Raw genomic sequence first — 18385 nt, 5'->3', positions numbered from 1 at the left:
CTTAAACATTCATAAAAATAGAAGTATTTACTGTTGTAGATTCTCAGTAACAATAAAAAAGAGGAATTTATATTGTAAACATTGAATAACTGGAAGCTAAACTTTCTACTAGCTTATATTTAGAGCCAGTGTCTGACGACCTTTTTTTACGATGGCCCTAATATGTTTACTTCTAAAGTCGATAAGAACCATCAGTAGAAGTCCATATCAGTAGAAAAAAGAAACAGAATATCTCCCTTTTTGTCGGTCGCGCGTACAGAATGCTTTTTGTTTGGCCTATTTGTTGTGCTTGTTCGTGTGCGCTCCGTTCGTTCGGGCTAAAATGCCGAAGTCTGGATGCACCTTTAGGAACATTATTGTTTTTGTCCTTTATTGATATAATGCTGAAAATCTCACGAGTTACATGCCTCACTCTACACATATTAAATTACATAGATGTAGGATGTAAAATATTCTGTTATGAAACGACTGATGTCATAGCAGGAGGCATCGCGGATTTGAAAAACATGGAAATAACGACGTTATCGTATAGTCGGGGTTGGAGATTTTACTTACTCCATTTACTACACCAGTATTTATTAACGAAAAATCCAAGAATATTTTAAATGCATTATTTAATATTAGAACATTTAATAAGCTCATGAATAGCAACTTCGCTTTTTAGTTAACTCGGATATTTTAACATTTCTGAAACTTAATTCTTTCTGAAACAATATTTTCTAATTGGTAAAACGTAAAAAATCGTTAGATGTGACAACTCTATTGAAACTGGTCGTTCATCTGGCCGCAGCTATAAACGCAATACGCAATACGGCCAGTCGTTGCGACCTGGTCGTCAGTGAGTTCGAGCTCTAAAACAGTGATCATCACTGAACTTCTCAGTCTTTTACGGACATTGAAAATCCTTTAATACTGCATACTATGTGTAAAATATTCTTTTAAAAAAAATCTACAATTTAATGGAGGTCCTCCAGAAATTTTATGTTTCTAAATTTTACTAAAATATTTTATTCTAACACACTTTACATTTATTCATAGACTTTTCTACATAAACTGAATATTATTTTACTAAATTTATCCTAAAATATAAAACAAAGTGAAAATCCGGAAATAGAATGTAATAAACATTACAATTAACTAACTATATTTGTGACATAAACTCTGCCAGAGATAGCTAAATCTGTTTAATTCCTGTTTCTGAAATACAATTAAAACTTTTGCGGTTATCTTTTAAAATGGCAGTTGAATTTTAAAAGTTTGTTAATTATTTTCAAATTATTTTGATTGCCAGGGACAGAATTTCTTTTATTTATTATTTGGTACATTATGTTTCATATTTTATTATTTCTTTTTCATTGTCTTTTTGTTAAAAATCATTTGATATGACTTGTTTATTTTTTAGTTTATAATTTAAGGTGGTTCGACTAATCACCTTAACAATTTATATAAACTAAAAGGCTGGACTTCATATAAACGGGTCTCAGAAGACCTTAATTCGTATATGTGGTCTTTCTTGAAAAAATCTTTATTGGAAATAATTTCTGATAAATTATTACATTAATTCATGTAAAAATAAATTCCTGAAATTTGTAATATAATATTCTTTGATGTTAACGATAATATAAATTTAGAATTAGGATGAAATATAATAAACTATTTTAATTATTTCTGTTATTTGTAGTCATGGTACGATTATAAATTGACTTGGAATCCAAAAGAGTATGGTGGTGTTGATATGCTCCACGTACCATCGGACCATATATGGAGACCTGATATAGTTTTATACAATAAGTAAGTAACTTTTTTTCAAACATATATACAGGGTCTCCCAGAAATAAGTACAAGTTTTTTAAGGGGTGGTAGATCTGGTTAAAAGAAACATTTTTTCTCTTTACCGTTTGTCAAGTAAGTCCAAAATAACCGAGTTACTTTACTTTGAAAATTTAAACAAAAAATGATTTTTTGCTTAAATTTCGAGAACCACTGGATCTTTTCTGGATTTTCTTTCATGTAAATTTAACCTACTACCTATATTGCCATATTATCAAGAAGTTTTTTTTAACTTAAAACTAAAAAAAATTCCAAATTTTCCAAAAAAAAATTTCGCAAAAAAACCTCATAGGCGTGTTTCTGAGGCCGAAATATACTACCATTTAAAATACTTACACTTATTTCTGGGACACCCTGTATATACTTAAACTTAAAAACAACTGTAACATTAAATTTGATTTGAAAACGTAACTAACAAGTAGACTTAATACCGTGATTGCTTTAGGTATTGTGATCTTTTTAATTGATAATTTTTTTCCCTCATGTAAAATATATATGTTACTGGTAATACGCGAAATTAGTTAATTCGCGAATTATCCGGTTAAAACGCGAATTAACCAACACAATCGGTTAATGCTTAAAGAATTATACAATGTGCAGGGCCGGACTTTACGAAGTTGCCGCCCCAGGCCAAAAAAAAATTTGCCGCCTTTTAACATTTTTTTTAATTAAAAAAATTACGGATATAAAAAAAATATTTGAATACAGGACCAACAACAGAATAGACCGACAGAACAGATCAACACAGAACATAAAATAAATATTAAAATATTTATATAAAATGACAACAAACGAGCAACAAAACAATAAGGTTTGCATCTTTTAAACAAGTCCCGGCAGTGAGCACGACTGGTTAGCCTCAGTGAATATCGCACAGCTCTCTTTTGTAATTTGAAGATACGCTCAAATTGAGTCGCACAACACGCACCCCAGAATGGAAGTGCGTATCGGAGCCTTTATATACCTATAAAGGTTTCCTACGTACTTTTTTGTTCGCAACATTATCAATTACTTCATCATTACCATCATGTTGAATGAATTTTCACAAAAAATAAATTACCCAATTCAAGGACAAAATCTGAAATAGAAGACTATTTTCAGTATATTTATCCAAAAAAAAATAGTTCCATGACATTGAATAATTTTTTTATAGGCCCTCAAAATTGCTTTAATTTGAAATAATTTTAAAGTGCCAAGTGATGACGTATGAAAAATACGCCCAATCGCATTGCAGAACCGTGCTTGTGCGCCAGCCAACAACATTGCGATTTGATTTGACCAGCACCACCTCAACTCAAGGCCAATCAAAATGATATGGGCAAGGCAAATATGGCGGCGAAGGCAGCGCATTATTAAAATTGTTTATCTTTAACCTGAAAAGCCGGTAGTGGTTTCTCGTTCCGATTGCATACCAGAAATAATTAATTATCTCTAGTTTGTTGTGCTTCTGCAACACATTTGTTTAGTTCTTAGTGTTCAGTGCATGGTGTGATCAGAAAATTGTGATAAAATAACAGTGTAATAAAAATCCAAACCAGACATTCCACATAGGGAACCTTTGTGCTTGTCGTACTCCTCTATTATTAATTATTTTAAGGTAAGAACTAGAAGTATTTATCAAGATATTACACCTAAATGAGTAAAAAGCCTTCGCCGCCAGTCTGCATAGTACTTTATAATGGTTACTTACAATAATCAAAAGATAGGTATTAAAGGGTAGGTATTAACATTTTATTGGTAGCATGCCTTTTACATGCTCTGTTCCAAATTGTCACGGGAATTATAGAGGGGGTCCCAAGGTTTCTGCTTTTATATTCTCCAAAAATGACGAGCTTCGTAAAAAATGGTTGATAGCTATTAAAAGAGATAATTTCACTGCTACTAGTAGTTCTCGGGTAAGAAGTGCATTAAATATGCCTCCAAAAGGCCAAAGCCTCTGTTACCCTAGTGAGGATGTAGTTATGGCTACTGCTTACACTTACCTCACATGTAAAGATAACGAGTAAAGAAAACTAAGCTAGGCGTAAGTTTTACACGAACCCCCAAAAGGGTATTTAGTTTTTTTTCTATATAAAATCTTGAAACACATATTATATTTTTTATTTATCCTCACCTATTATAGTTTAAATTTATTCCCATTTGTGTAATGCTGCAAAACATAGAAAAAATATTGCATATTTTTTGACCCAAGCCAGTGTAGTTTATAATTCCAAGAGCATTTACCAAGGCTTTTACTAAGACACAGTAACTTCCTATACTGTCCATAATAGTATATATTTATCAAAAGTTCAGTAAATTCTAAACTATGCTAGGTAAGTGTTTGCAATTGAATATTTAGTTTATATTGCAATTTTCTGTCATATATTTCTGGTTATTTCTTTTTCCGACGATTTTGAACACCCTATATATGCTACCTCAAGCTTTAATATTTTAACACTACCTATTTTCTGAGAAAGCAGACCTTTTTATAAAAAGTAACTAACTGATATTTTCATAAAAGTAATAATGCAAAAAATTCCATACTTATGTGGAGAACTTTAGACTCCCTGTATATTAAAAAATTAGTGAAATATTACCCGACAAATGAAAAATGTCTATTTGTGAAAAAAACAGGATTTAAAATACGCGCCAAATAAAGCACTTCTATCTCCGCCATATTGGAAAAGGTTGAATGGCCTTGTGTGGAGGTGGGGGTGGGTCAGCATGTTGGCCCGGCCGCAGCCGTGTTGCCGCTTTTCAACATGCCAGGTGTGACGTATTAAAAATAAAGTGCGGATTTTTATTCTGGGCCCGAATTCTGTAACTTTGACATAAAAACGTTACGCTTTCAAAGCGGTGAGCTAAAGTATGCGATAAGCGGAACGTCAAGCAGTCGATTTTGGTATTCTCGGTATGCTGTGCGAATCGTTTTCTGGATACGCGTTGAGCACATATTGACAGCATCGTAATTTCGCAGGTATCTAATAGTCAAATGTGACTAGAACAATGAAAAATGTCAATGTTACGTGAATTTTATAACCTATTGTTGAGTTATGTCAACATATTTTTCTATGGATATGTCATTATTCTTATTATACGAGGGAAATGTTGAAGACGCTTCTCAGCATTTTCGATGTTTTGAACAATATTTATAGCTACCACTTGTAATTTGTCGATTACTTATTTAGGAATTTATAGAACAAGTAGTAGTTTTCACTAAAGAGCAAGATAACGCACGAAATCACAATTTTTTCGATTTTCACTGACAGTTCGACAAGCAAAACGATCCTTTAAGGCAACCGTTTTCAAAGCGCTTAGCGCAATCAGTAAAGACGCTAAGCGCGTCAGATGAGAATACCCAAATCGTTAGTTAAGTGCGCGCTCAGCAAAAATTAACGTCATATACGCTGAGCGTCTAAAAGCGTTTAGCGTTTTCTACGTTACAGAATTCGGGCCCTGGGCTTTTTTGTTTTTATTTAAATTTTTCGAAAGTGAGATAGCTGAAAATTCTAGAATTAATTGCTTTATTCAATTATGCTAATTCTAAAATATAGTGAAAGAGCCCATTCGCGAATTAACTAATTTTGCGTATTACCCGTAATATACACAACACAAATTATGTACAGCATATACATATTATAAAAGTTGTGGGTGTCCTCCTTCTTCATCTGTCGCAGCATCAGAGTTACCTGTTGATACCAGATTCTGGCTAGATAGTATCAAAGATATTATTTTCTCAATTATTATTGTTGTCGGTTCCTCTATTCAGTGTATAGTATTATTTAATATTAATCATTTGATCTTCTTTTTGAATTTTATAAATTTCAATGTTTTTACCTCCTGTGCTAAAATATTAAATGTTTGAATTGTTTCGGTTGTTAGTCTAAGCTAGTATACAGAAAGGTGGAACAATGGAGTTGAGCGTTGTAGATCATATCATGGAGTATTCATATTTAGCAATGATAAAATCTTTAGCAATCCAAATATGGAAATTTCAACAATATGGCAACCACTCATAAAACGCTCCAATGCAGGTATTCTCAGTGGACAACCTCATACTTGACCGCGCCCAACTTCTTCACGAGTGAATGCTCGGCTCTAGTATATAAGCTCAGTAGTTTTAGGATTTATATTAGTTCACACTTGATAACGGTTAGTGATACTTATGACCAGGGTTGAAAAAAATCACGATTTAAAAAAAAACAGTTTTTTTTATTTAAATAAGATTTTTTTGTTCTAAATCAGATTTTTTTTTGATTTTAATACAAAACAATATTTAAATCGGATTTCCAAATAACTAGCACTTATCTCCAATTAAAGTCCTATCCTGAATGATTAAATATTTACAAGTCTGTCCGATACCGATAACATTATAGTATTTTTAAGTCAATTGGAAGAACTGAGACTCTTAATTCCTTGTCCCGATGATGCAAAAAAGCCTCCAAAGACAGTGCCGAAAGTAAGTCCCAATCTATTGCCACTGACTTTAGATAAACTATATCATTTCTACGGTGGATGTCATTTTTCCACATCAGTCACGAATATATTCCGCAAAAACGTCGTTCAAAACAAAAAGGTTTTTTTTGAAGCGTCGAAAGAGTATTAATTTTTGTCATTTTAACGCCTAGGCATAAAAGTAAAGTACTGTTATAGTCTAAGAGCTAGCAACGTTTTCGAGAAAGTATTTTAAGACGTCTGGCTCTTTGATATATCTTTTACTATGCACTCTAGAACAGCATGCGGTCCGTCTGGCTGCCGATACCCGTTGCGTTCACTACTGCGCATCGGAAGATCCTATATTTTTTATTAATTTAGTCCTATAAATTCTAGTATTGAACATAAATCGAACATGTTTCCATAGCGCAGTGCGTAGAGTTTCCGACCACGAACCGATGATTCAGAGTTCAAATCCGGGTTTTTATTTTATTTTCGTTTATATTCTGATAGTAAAGTATTAAATAATTCTGGTAATTAAATAAAAACAAATATTTAATACTTTACTATCAGAATATAAACGAAAATAAAATAAAAAAGTCTTTGCCCCGACCCGGATTCGAACTCTGAATCATCGGTTCGTGGTCGGAAACTCTACGCACTGCGCTATGGAGACATGTTCGATTTATATTCAACACTAGAATTTAAAGGACTAATAAAAATATAGGATCTTCTTTCAATGCGCAGTAGGGAACGCAACGTTTACCGGCAGCCAGACGGGCCACATGCTGTTCTAGAGAGGATAGTAAAATATATATCAAAGAGCCAGACGTCTTAAAATACTTGTTTTCCCGATGTTGCTAGCTCTCGTACTATTACGCTTAAGCAGAAAAGTACAAAAATATATTATTAAATTGATATTAAGTGTCATATTCAACAAGTGTACCAATTGTTGCTCGATTACTATTTATATTATTTCCAACGTTTGAAATTTATAAAAAAAAATATTTGTAATGTTTTAAAAAAATATACTATAAGTTCTATACGGAATCAAAATGTACTTTTTGTGCCTCTCTGTAACGTACAGCATCCTCAAAAAAAGTATAATTTATACTCCTAATAAAACAATACACTATAATTGTTCTGAAATAGTCTTAAGTCGAGAATGAAATTAGTATTATCTAATGTCAAAGTGTAAAGTACTTACTGCAGATGAAAATGCCGGTAGGAATTTGGAAAGAACTAGAAAATAAATTGGAGAAGGCAGAAGTTCTCTTGATCAACATACGTTCAAAAAACCGTTTCAAAAAAAAAATAAAACAACATATTTTATGACAACGATTATAGATTTTCGGGAATGAAGATATAGTCTAAGACCCTACTTTTGCATAAGACTTTGCAAATGATATGTATTCGAACAGCGAATTTTTATCTATCACTTATACATAAATTTTAAAATAAATCCCTGCGGTTTAGAGGTCTAATGTATTCACACGAAATTACTTCAAAAATCGGTACAGCATTTAAATTAGGACACATTTTTCTAGGACACATTTTTATAACTTTTACAGTTATTTTTTGATTCATTATAAAGTTTTAATAAACTTGATTTTTTTTTATTTAAATCACGATTTAAATCATGCCAACCCTGCTTCTGACCGAAACTTTGAGTAAGCAAAATAAAGACAATGGAAGTCCAATGTTATTTTAGTTTTAATACTGAAAAATTGTCTATTCTATTGTTTATTAAGTTATTTATTATGCAATTAATTTTCTTTTAGTGCTGATGGCAATTTCGAAGTAACTCTGGCTACCAAGGCCACCCTGAACTTCACCGGAAGAGTCGAATGGCGGCCGCCGGCCATTTACAAGTCCTCCTGCGAAATAGATGTAGAATATTTTCCGTTCGACGAGCAAACTTGCGTTATGAAGTTTGGTTCTTGGACGTACGACGGCTTTCAAGTAAGATTATTTTCAAATTTTCACACTGTCTGAGGATAGTTGTTTTATGGAAATATAGAGATAGCATTTTATGGTTGTCCCACTTTTAGGGCCTTAACTTATATTTTTTAAGCAAGAACATTCACTTAATAACAAATTATAATGTTTTTTTAATATAGTGTTAAGTTGATATACTAAGGGCTGGCAAAGGTTAGTCTTGGGTCGAGATTTCCGCATGTAAGAAGAGTGCAATGCATTTATAATGTACTGAACAAAGAGAGAACTGTAAACAGTGTAAACACGTTGCCAAACGTATGAAATAAATCGAGAAACTGTGCACATTGCTAAGAGACATGGAAGGGGATAAGCAGATTTGTCGCAATCGACCGGTCGACCCAATCAGTACCTCTCATCATGCGTTCAGCTTCAAGATTTAATTACGTCTCGTGATAATTTATTTGTTTATTTATTGACGAGTTGTTGTTATTTTCCCTATAGCTTGAAAATTTTTTGGTAAAAATAAGTTGAATTGAGTTGGTGTTCGACAGTAGTCGCGCTATTAGAACTCTGAATTCAGAAGTCAATATCTCGAAATCTATTAGAAATAATTGATTGTAGTTTTTTCAAAAACTTTCTCATCATTCCTACTATATTTTCTTCGCATATAGTATAACTTTTTTATTTATGAAGATTTTCACCTTTATAAATAAAAAAGTTACACGATTGCTGAAAATTGCTATGCACTAAAAGTAAATGGATGGGTTATTTAAAAATTTTGAATGGAAAAAAACAATCTTATCGAGTTTTTCTTATTTAAACATATTGTTACGTTTTTCGTCGGTTCCGTGTGGATAGAAAGTCACAATTTATTTAAACACTATTTATTTAACACTAATTAACAAAAATAATAACGATAAAAGACTTATAGAACTATTTACAAACGATTTATAACTAAGAATTTATTTTGAATTTTAGCGCGTCAACTGTATATTTATATAAATTATCGCGATTACTGACGTTTTATCGTTATAAAAAATGGACACCCTAACGATATCCTTATAATTCTATTTCAGATGCTCAGGAACATATCTAATGATTTTATCTATATGTGTGTTTGAAAACGTTTTTGAAAAGTTTTATGTCAATTTGTAATAAATGACATCTAGACATTTATCTAGAAATCCAAAATTATCATTGACTGTTTTTTTTTCGATCATATCTACTACACTACTATACAATCAAAAAATGGTTATCCTAACCAGAAATATTGTGAAACGGTATAGATAAAAATTTATTACAATTTTTACAGTTTGAATTTCAACAAATATGAGCAGTTAAGTACGAATGATATTATTTAATTTTAACATTTTTTCTCACACAAAATACATCATAACATTTTCACATTTTGCAATAATAATTTTATTTTCTATTTTCTATAGTAGTAAAATGGTTCAATTGTTTCTTTCTCGATCATACGGTAGTTTATATCAATAAGTGATATGTTTGACAAAGTATGTCACTTTTGGCAATGTGTATTAATAAAACTTAACTAAAAACTTTGTTATTTGTTTTTGTTAATGAAGGTTTAGCTGAAAAAGAGTTAAAGTTTGCTAAAAGTGGGACAAAATAAAATGCTGTCATTGTGCTTTACTATCCAAATTTAAAACGATTTATTTTAGATATCAGAACATGTATAATAAAAAAATAACGAATTGAAAAACATTTTTATTATTGAATTAAAAAAAGTGGGTTTCTATTAAAAAAAATATTTATGATCATTTTTTAATCTCTCAATTCCATGACAGCTACGACTAATATTATATGACATTCAAAGATTTTAATTTTTCAAAATAGATAGCCACATATCTTCTCTTCATTATCCAGTGGCTGTGGTAATCTGATGTTTAGGCTATACAAATTTTTTTTGACAGGCAGTTTTTTTCTTCTAAAAATTTTAAATATTTTTTTTTCGGTTAATGTTAGTTACACAGTGTTTGTATCAAAATTCATAAAAATTTACAGAGAATTTAAATTAAGAAAGTTGCTGTCAATTCTGGTATTTCCGGAAGTACCACCATATGGAAAATATTTTTAGTTGATAGATCTCATTGTATAACTGGGACACTCTGTATAAAAAATAAAAATCTGTATAAATCCTATTCACTGGAATAGTATAAATTAGGTATAAATTTAGTTACATAATTTATAAATTATAAGTTTTATAATTGGTTTAACAGAAACTTAATCAGAAACTAATTAAATTTGGGTATTTAGAAAAATAATTAATTTATGGTTAGGAATATTATTCAAGCGCCCAATTTATTCAATGAATTTTATTTAACCCTTTAGATTTTTTCTAATAAGTTCAATAATAAAATTAAATTGTTAATTAATTAATAATTTATTTTTTCAAATGGTATTATTTTAACATTTCACTTTTCTTCATTTTTTATTTTTTCATGAAAATTTATTAAACGTTTTTGGTTGCGAGTATCGCGGGGTAAACAAATGCTAGTATCGCGGGGTAAACGGACAAATGCTCTCTATACTCACCGGTAAGAAAAACAGGCACCTTAAAATTTTGATGTATTTTAATGTTCAATATATTTTGTTCTAGTCGGCCGATTTTGATGATTATTTAAGCAATTTTTAGCTAAATGATTTGGCTTTTTAATGTCTCTTTTTAAATTAAAAGTTTCCTTTTGTCAATTATACGAGGAAAACCAAAATGTTGATATTTTGGTGAAAATTTGAAATACTCTGTGGAATACGTTAGCAACTCATGAAATTTAAAAATCACTTTATCATCTAGGTACATTTTTTCTCAATCATTAGTTTTATGATTCATCTCAATATTTTTATTTTTATTGAAGATATTCGCTTTTAAATAAGACAGTAACGATCTGCAACAATTTTAGCATTGATTTTGGGTCCTCATCAACACACTTATAAAATAGTGTTTCTGTTTTTGTAATGTCACTATCATTGAAAAGTCATGGTATTATTTTAGATTGATGTCTACTCTAGTAGAGATAGTTTTAAGTACTGAACTATCGGCTATAGCTGCTTTAATTGATCATGGTAGAGATCAATTTTTGGACTTAAAACCATATCTGCTAGAGTAACTATACAACAGACAATAATAATTTGATTTTTCAAAGACAGTGACATTACATAAATCATAAACACTATTTTATAGGTCTGTTGACTAGGATCAAAAGCAAAGGCATGGTTTTAATGTAGGTAAGGCAATGGTTTTAATGTAAAAAATACGAAAAAAAAAATACAGCTATCGAGATAAATCAAAAAACAAACTATCGAGAAAAGATACACCTACTAGATGATAAAATAATTTTTACATTCTTTGCTTCGTTAACTTACTCCACAGGGTGTTTCGAACTTTGTGTCCGTTTTTCGTGCCGGTGTGGTGTATTTTTAATAACAGAAAACTTTTTTTTCTATTTCGGAATAAAGATCTAAATCACAAATCATTTTGAAAAAGACTTAATTAAGTTTTAAGTCAGCTAGAAATGACTTAAAATCAAATGACAAGTTATTAAAATAATTTAAATCAAAAAAAGACTTAAGTTTTTTATGAGCTTGCAGCTCTGACTGTACGATAAGATATTTAGTATACTAACTCTAACTGATTAACAAATAAAAAAAAACAAATAACTATAATAAATAAATAAGTATGCTGTTGCTAAAATAATGAAGATATGGTTGAATCACTATTGTTTGGCACTAGTGTTCTTTTACTTACGACAATAATAGATACAGATTCTAAAGGAACCACCCACTTTAATATAAAAAAACACCTTTTTCCTGCTTTATTCCTAGCCATTAATTTTCAGGTTGATTTACGACACGTCGACGAACTGAAAGGATCCAAAACGGTCGAAATAGGAATTGATTTAACTGAATTTTATACCTCCGTCGAGTGGGATATCCTCGAAGTTCCTGCTGTTAGGTAATGCTGCTTTTATCTACATTAAGAACCACAAATTTAGGGTCAAAATATATTTCAATTACTTGTATACCCATAAAAATATTTTTAATGAGTGCTGTTGCATGCTTTTGCGTAAAAAAGTATATTTTTCTCTGTTGCAGAAACGAAAAGTTTTATACATGCTGTGATGAACCCTACCTTGATATCACCTTCAATATAACGATGAGACGAAAAACGCTATTTTATACGGTCAATCTAATTATTCCTTGCATGGGAATATCGTTTCTTACCGTTCTCGTTTTTTATTTACCCTCTGACAGTGGAGAAAAGGTAAGAAAATTAATTATCGTAAATACACTAAGTTTTTAAACTAATTGTATTATGAATCGAATTATTATTATCAATTAATAATTGTAAAAAATATATAAACTTTTTTCAATAAAAAATCTTTCTATAAAATTAAACAAGTCTGTTGGGCTCAAAATCTATAGTCTGAGACTGTGCTATAGTCTGACAATGTGCGACATGGAAATAAAAACGAACTGATTTTATTTTATTCCACAGGTTAGCTTGTCAATATCCATTCTGCTGTCTTTGACTGTGTTCTTCCTCTTATTGGCAGAAATTATTCCACCTACGTCTCTGGTTGTGCCTTTGCTGGGAAAATTTGTCCTTTTTACGATGATTTTAGATACATTTAGGTAAAACTTGTTTTTGAAAGTTCATTTCAAATAAATTTTATATTACTAGTACTATTGAACACTGTGATGTTGTAGAGACACAAATTACCTATAACAGATGCGAAAGAACACCGAATTACGCGTTCAGGTTTCTGTGACCTTCAGAAAGAGTTCATAGACAATCCGCATCAATATATATTTTGGGTTATTATTTGTTTGGGTGAAAATAATCTGCACCAATATGTTATCGAGGCATAGAAAAAGGTCCACAGACTTCGAGACATACGAAAAATCAAGTCCATTTAGCGTGTGTCGCAATTTTCACACCTTAAAAATTAGTTTTTTATAGCTATAGCAACTGCAGCGACTATGAAAAAACCTGTGTGATTTTCATAGAAAATAAGGGCACCTGTAATTCATTTGAGAATGTTATAAATCGCTAAAAGAGGTTTCAAATCTCTTGGATTTCTATTAATATTAAATAAATTTTATTAAAAATTGAACTAAAATTGTTAGTATCATTAAAAACAATTCAAATTCAAAAATTGTATCAGTCAAATTCAGCTCATTCTAAGCTCTACTTATCTTTAAGAAAAATTTAAATCATTGTTGCAATTGGGCCTTAATGCCATTTCGAATGAACAATAGTATTAATAATGTACATTATAATAATAATAAATTTTATATCATAGTGTGTATTAAAACTACTAAAACACTTTTAAATTGGTATTATATTAACAACTTTTGTTTTTTAATCCAAAAGAACCAATTTAAAAAGTTACCAATTTTCTCAATCAAAATATTTGTGGTCCTTCGTTTTCCCATGTTCGTCAAGGTAGGTAATGGGTAAACAGTAAAAAAACAGGATAATGAAATTTAAAAAATTATAAAAATTGTTCAAAAGTGCCTCCCTCTTGCATTAAACAATAACCCAAACGATCATAAAATCCCCTCCTCACATTGGATAACATATCAGGGGTGACAGTGTCAAAGGCATTAAATATTTTCTGCCTTAACTGCTCCAAGTTTTGAATTTCTTCATGGCCGTAAATTTTAGATTTTATGTACCCCATAAAAAGAAATCGTTCACCGAGAAGTCAGGTGAAATTAAACGTCAGTCTAAACAAAACTGTCATTTTTGAAAACTTGTCAAAATTTGGACACACGCTAAATGGACTTGATTTTCCTATGTCTCAAAGTCTGTGGACTTTTCTGTATAATCTCACAGTAATTTAATAGATTGCTCGTCATATTATATCAGCTCGTAGGAGATTAGGAAAAAAAAATTTATAGTGTAAAAAATTAATTTATTTAACAAAATTTAATTAAAGATGTGACAAAATAGTTGGTTCCATTTCTATTGGTTCTATCGGACTTTTTTCGACTAATAAATCTTTATTTTTTGTAAACTTTAATGCATAAAATATTTTCAATCTAATAAATAATTTAATGATGTAAATAAGAGGAAATTACTCACATGGGTGGTCAAATTCTATAGTTTTCATTATATCAAACAGCCTCTGAAAGTTTTCTTCAGTGCAAAACTCATCAAAATTTAATATAAATAATTTTTCCAGCCTGTAAATAAAATGAACAAATTTTTCCACTTTCATGATCAAAGGCTTTTAAATGGGTAAATAATTTCGAGTTATCCAGAGATTCGGATTCTTTTGCAAATTTTAGACAAATATCACATTGATGTATTTTAATGATGTAGTCAAACATAATTAAAGGCATTTTGAGTTGAAAACATTTCTCAGAGGCTGTTTGATATAATGAAAACTATAAAATTTGACCACCCATGTGAGAAATTTCCTCTTATTTACATCATTAAATGATTTATTAGATTGAAAATATTTGATGTATTAAAGTTTACAAATAAAAGATTTATATAGTCGAAAAAAGTCCGATAGAACCAATAGAAAGGTAACTATTTTGTCACATTTTTTAATTAAATTTTGTTAAATTAATTTTATACTATAAATATCTTTTTTCCTTATAAATAAACACATTTGCATCCCATTTTAAATAAGATATACAAATTACCAAAACTTAGAAATAACAGTTCAAAAGTTCAACAAAAATCCTACACGCGTTTTTAAAAAGAAACATATAACCACGCACTGTCATTCCAGCAAGCGAATACGACACAGCATAGGTTTCCGGACTAAACGACTGGTGTATTTACACCACTCAATAGGCGTGTCGGGTTTGTCGAGCGGTTTCCGATGCAGTCGCTTTCTTTCGCAATTGTTATAGGTAATTTGTGGTAGAGAATAAAATTAGGAATTCTTTTAATAAACTGTAGCCACACTAAATATAATATACTCACCGGCTTGAAAAATGGGCACCTTAAAATTTTCATGTATTTTAAAGATTTAAGCTCCATTCAGAACCACGAAATTAATAGAATAATTTAGCGGTTTCAATTACACTTTATACTTTTTAGTTTACAGTTTACGATCATTCACAATGTTTAAAAAACACAATTAAAATTAACAGAATATCCTAACAACAGCTTGCGTTAGTCAGTTGTATCCATAGAGAAAACCTAATATTTAGCTTATAAAACATGTATAAAACAATCAGCTTTTGATTTCTAACCACACTTTCTTTGGACGGAAGATAATCAAAGGCCAACATGACATTTCTCGCAAATTTTGAAGAATAATTATTGGAAAAGTTAAGCTTGATAATTTTATCTACTAATTGAAAATGTCTACCACTGATTTTGACGTTCTGAATACTTACATTGAAATTAAAGGAACAAACTTCTACGCTAATTGTAACCACTAATTTATTCCACTGATTGCAAGGTTCTGACTGAAGCTTTATATATTGTGTTCTAGTGCGCCGATTGTGATGATTTTTGAAGCAATTTGTAGCTAAATTATTTGACTTTAATATTTCTTTTCAAATTAAAAATGAAAATCGCCATCTATCAATTATACGAGGGAAAACCAAATGTTGATATTTTGGTAAAAGTTTGAAACACCTTATGGAGTATGTTAATAAAGCAAGGAAGACGATTTTTTAGTATAAACTTTCTAGGACTATAATTCTTAGCCGATATACAAATAAAAGAGTTTAGAATTAGTATTAATTTCCATTTATTTAAAAAAAAAATTGAGTAAATTTAAAATTATTTCAGTATATGTGTCACGGTGGTTGTGCTCAATGTACATTTTCGGTCACCCCAAACTCACGTCATGGCGCCATGGGTGCGCAGAGTCTTCATCCATGTTCTTCCTCGACTTTTGGTCATGCGCCGTCCTCATTATATGTTAAATCGAAAAAGGTAAAGTATAGATTGATATAGATACTGCAATATAAATATACCAGGTGGTGCATAATCGTCTTTGGCAACATAAGAAATTCTATGCAAATTTTGAACTGTTCCAATATTGGCCCCTTGTTATTTAATATACAGGGTTGTTCACCTCATACGACACGGATTATTGTAGCTAAACGATTAGATTTTTACAAATTGTAATTTCTGGGTTCGTTGAAGGACTATTAGAGCTACAATTTAAAAATATATTTACAAGATACAGAGTATCCCAAATAAATAAAAAAAATTAAAATTTTATTTTTTTAAATGGAACACTTTGTATATTATTACATTTTTAGTTTTTACGATTAAAATAAAGCTGTGTTTAATTAAGGTTTATAACACTTTAACCTTACCGTTTTTGAAATATTTTCAATTTTGTGAAATTGCAGAAAAAAACTTATGGCTTCATTTCTCCAAGGGTATCAAAGTTTTTAATACTAAATATTTACTGAAGTTTATATATTGATCGGTTATTGTGTTGCAATAATAAAAATAATACTACCTCATACAGAGTGTCTAAAAATTTATTTTAAATAATTTCTAACTTTAAACGACAATAACTTGTTTAATTTAAATGGAACACCCTGTATATTTTAGAAGAATCAGAAACACAATTTAATTGTCTATCAAATTGTGTTATACCATTTTTTACCGATCTCTTCAAGTTTTCGTAAAAAATGCATTTTCTTATCATTTAGACCTTCTTATCATTATACCCATGGAATATTGACATTTTAGATTGTTTTTAAAGCAACAAATGTACAAAACGAACAGGTGCTAAAAACGATAATATTACTAACCCATTTGTATACAAAAAGAAAAGTATTTAAACCTTTATAAAAGAGATTAGTTTTTATAGTTATAATAGTAGTATTCTTTCATTCAGAAACTGAAAATTTTCACTTAAACTGATTTATTCCCTATACCACGTAAAGGGAACGTGGTGTAGGGAATAAATCAGTTTAAGTGAAAATCTGCAGTTTCTTTCAGAACGAAAGAGTACTACTATTATAAGGAAAATTATAAAAAAAGCAAAAATTGTACTGTTTTATAAACATATTTATTTATACATAAAAATAAATAAACTTTTTATAATATAATAACAAAAAATAACAGTGTTTATTCCACCCACCTACCAATTTTAAATGCAGAAGAACTGACTGTTGCAGGAAACGATCAATAATTTTTAAAGGGCATTAAAAATCTAATTTTCGAAAAAACTGCCTAATTGCAATAACAAAGTGAATATCCAAGCAAAGAAGACTTTACGAGAATCATGATCCTGAACCATTTTCAAGTCCAGTTTTAATCCTAAAACAAAAGTAAAATAGGTATATTAATAAAGTTTCTGGTTACTATAAACCAGCTATAAAACTACCCAAAAAATAAAAAAAAATAATTGTATTAATTTGTTATGTTAAGAGAGGTTCGAAATATTTTTGACACTACTACTTCTACTTTTTTCTTAATAAGATGATAAATATAACTACTTACTTTTATTTTACCGGGTGTCTTTAACATATCTATCAGAGAAAGGGAGCACAAATACATATAAAAAATAGATGATACTGGGTCCTGCAGCAAATAAAATAACAAATAGTATAACCGAAAATTATAAGTAACAAAATATAAATACCTATATGGAATAAAGGAATTTGTTCCCTATCCATATTCATAAGTCAATAAAATGGAGAGTTTAGAAAAAAAGGTAAATCACCAAAAGAAAAATTAACAAACATGACGAATTGTCATGATGTTGTCATCTTGGTTGTCATGATGACGAAAACGAAAGGCGATTGTTCTAATTTCTATTTAGAAATTACTTTTTATATGGTTGCTTCTTTTTCTCTTGTTATATTAGAATGAGATAGTGGGCCCAATAGACGCAATGCGCAAATCAACATAAATAGAACGAAATTTTGCGTTCTGGGTTGCGCTACGGGAACGTTGTCCCTCTCTTTGCCATTTAATTTGCCAGTCTCTTTTTATTTGTTTGTCTATGTGGTGGTCGTACTATGATGTGCAACGAAAGTTATTTTAATTTCCCTTATAAGTAAGTTTTATTGCAGATAAAAAATATAAAAAAGAAACTCAAATCAGAGTTTAAAAACTATATCACAAATCAATGAGAGCAAATATTACAAAAATTTTACGAAAAATTGCATTTTTCCTCACTTCAAGCTTTTTGTTTTTGTCTAAAAATTCAGAATTCGTTTTATAAGATATTTCTTAATTTTA

General features: G+C 30.0%; 1 protein-coding gene across 2 annotated transcripts in view; it reads left to right on the top strand.

Moving 5' to 3' along the window:
* The window catches only part of LOC115876917 (acetylcholine receptor subunit alpha-like), a 110297-nt gene that overhangs the window by 73691 nt on the left and 18221 nt on the right, over positions 1-18385 (top strand). For both annotated transcript variants that reach the window (XM_030892965.1, XM_030892966.1), the window contains exons 5-10: positions 1682-1791; positions 8025-8205; positions 12039-12154; positions 12295-12463; positions 12698-12834; positions 15965-16111. In XM_030892965.1, coding sequence (XP_030748825.1) covers positions 1682-1791; positions 8025-8205; positions 12039-12154; positions 12295-12463; positions 12698-12834; positions 15965-16111 — 860 coding nt within the window. The remainder of the gene's footprint in view (positions 1-1681; positions 1792-8024; positions 8206-12038; positions 12155-12294; positions 12464-12697; positions 12835-15964; positions 16112-18385) is intronic.

This window comes from Sitophilus oryzae, unplaced genomic scaffold (assembly GCF_002938485.1).
Source record: "Sitophilus oryzae breed Bouriz unplaced genomic scaffold, Soryzae_2.0 scaffold_1440_pilon_pilon, whole genome shotgun sequence".
NCBI lineage: Eukaryota > Metazoa > Arthropoda > Insecta > Coleoptera > Curculionidae > Sitophilus > Sitophilus oryzae.
This window is presented reverse-complemented; position numbering and strand designations above follow the sequence as displayed.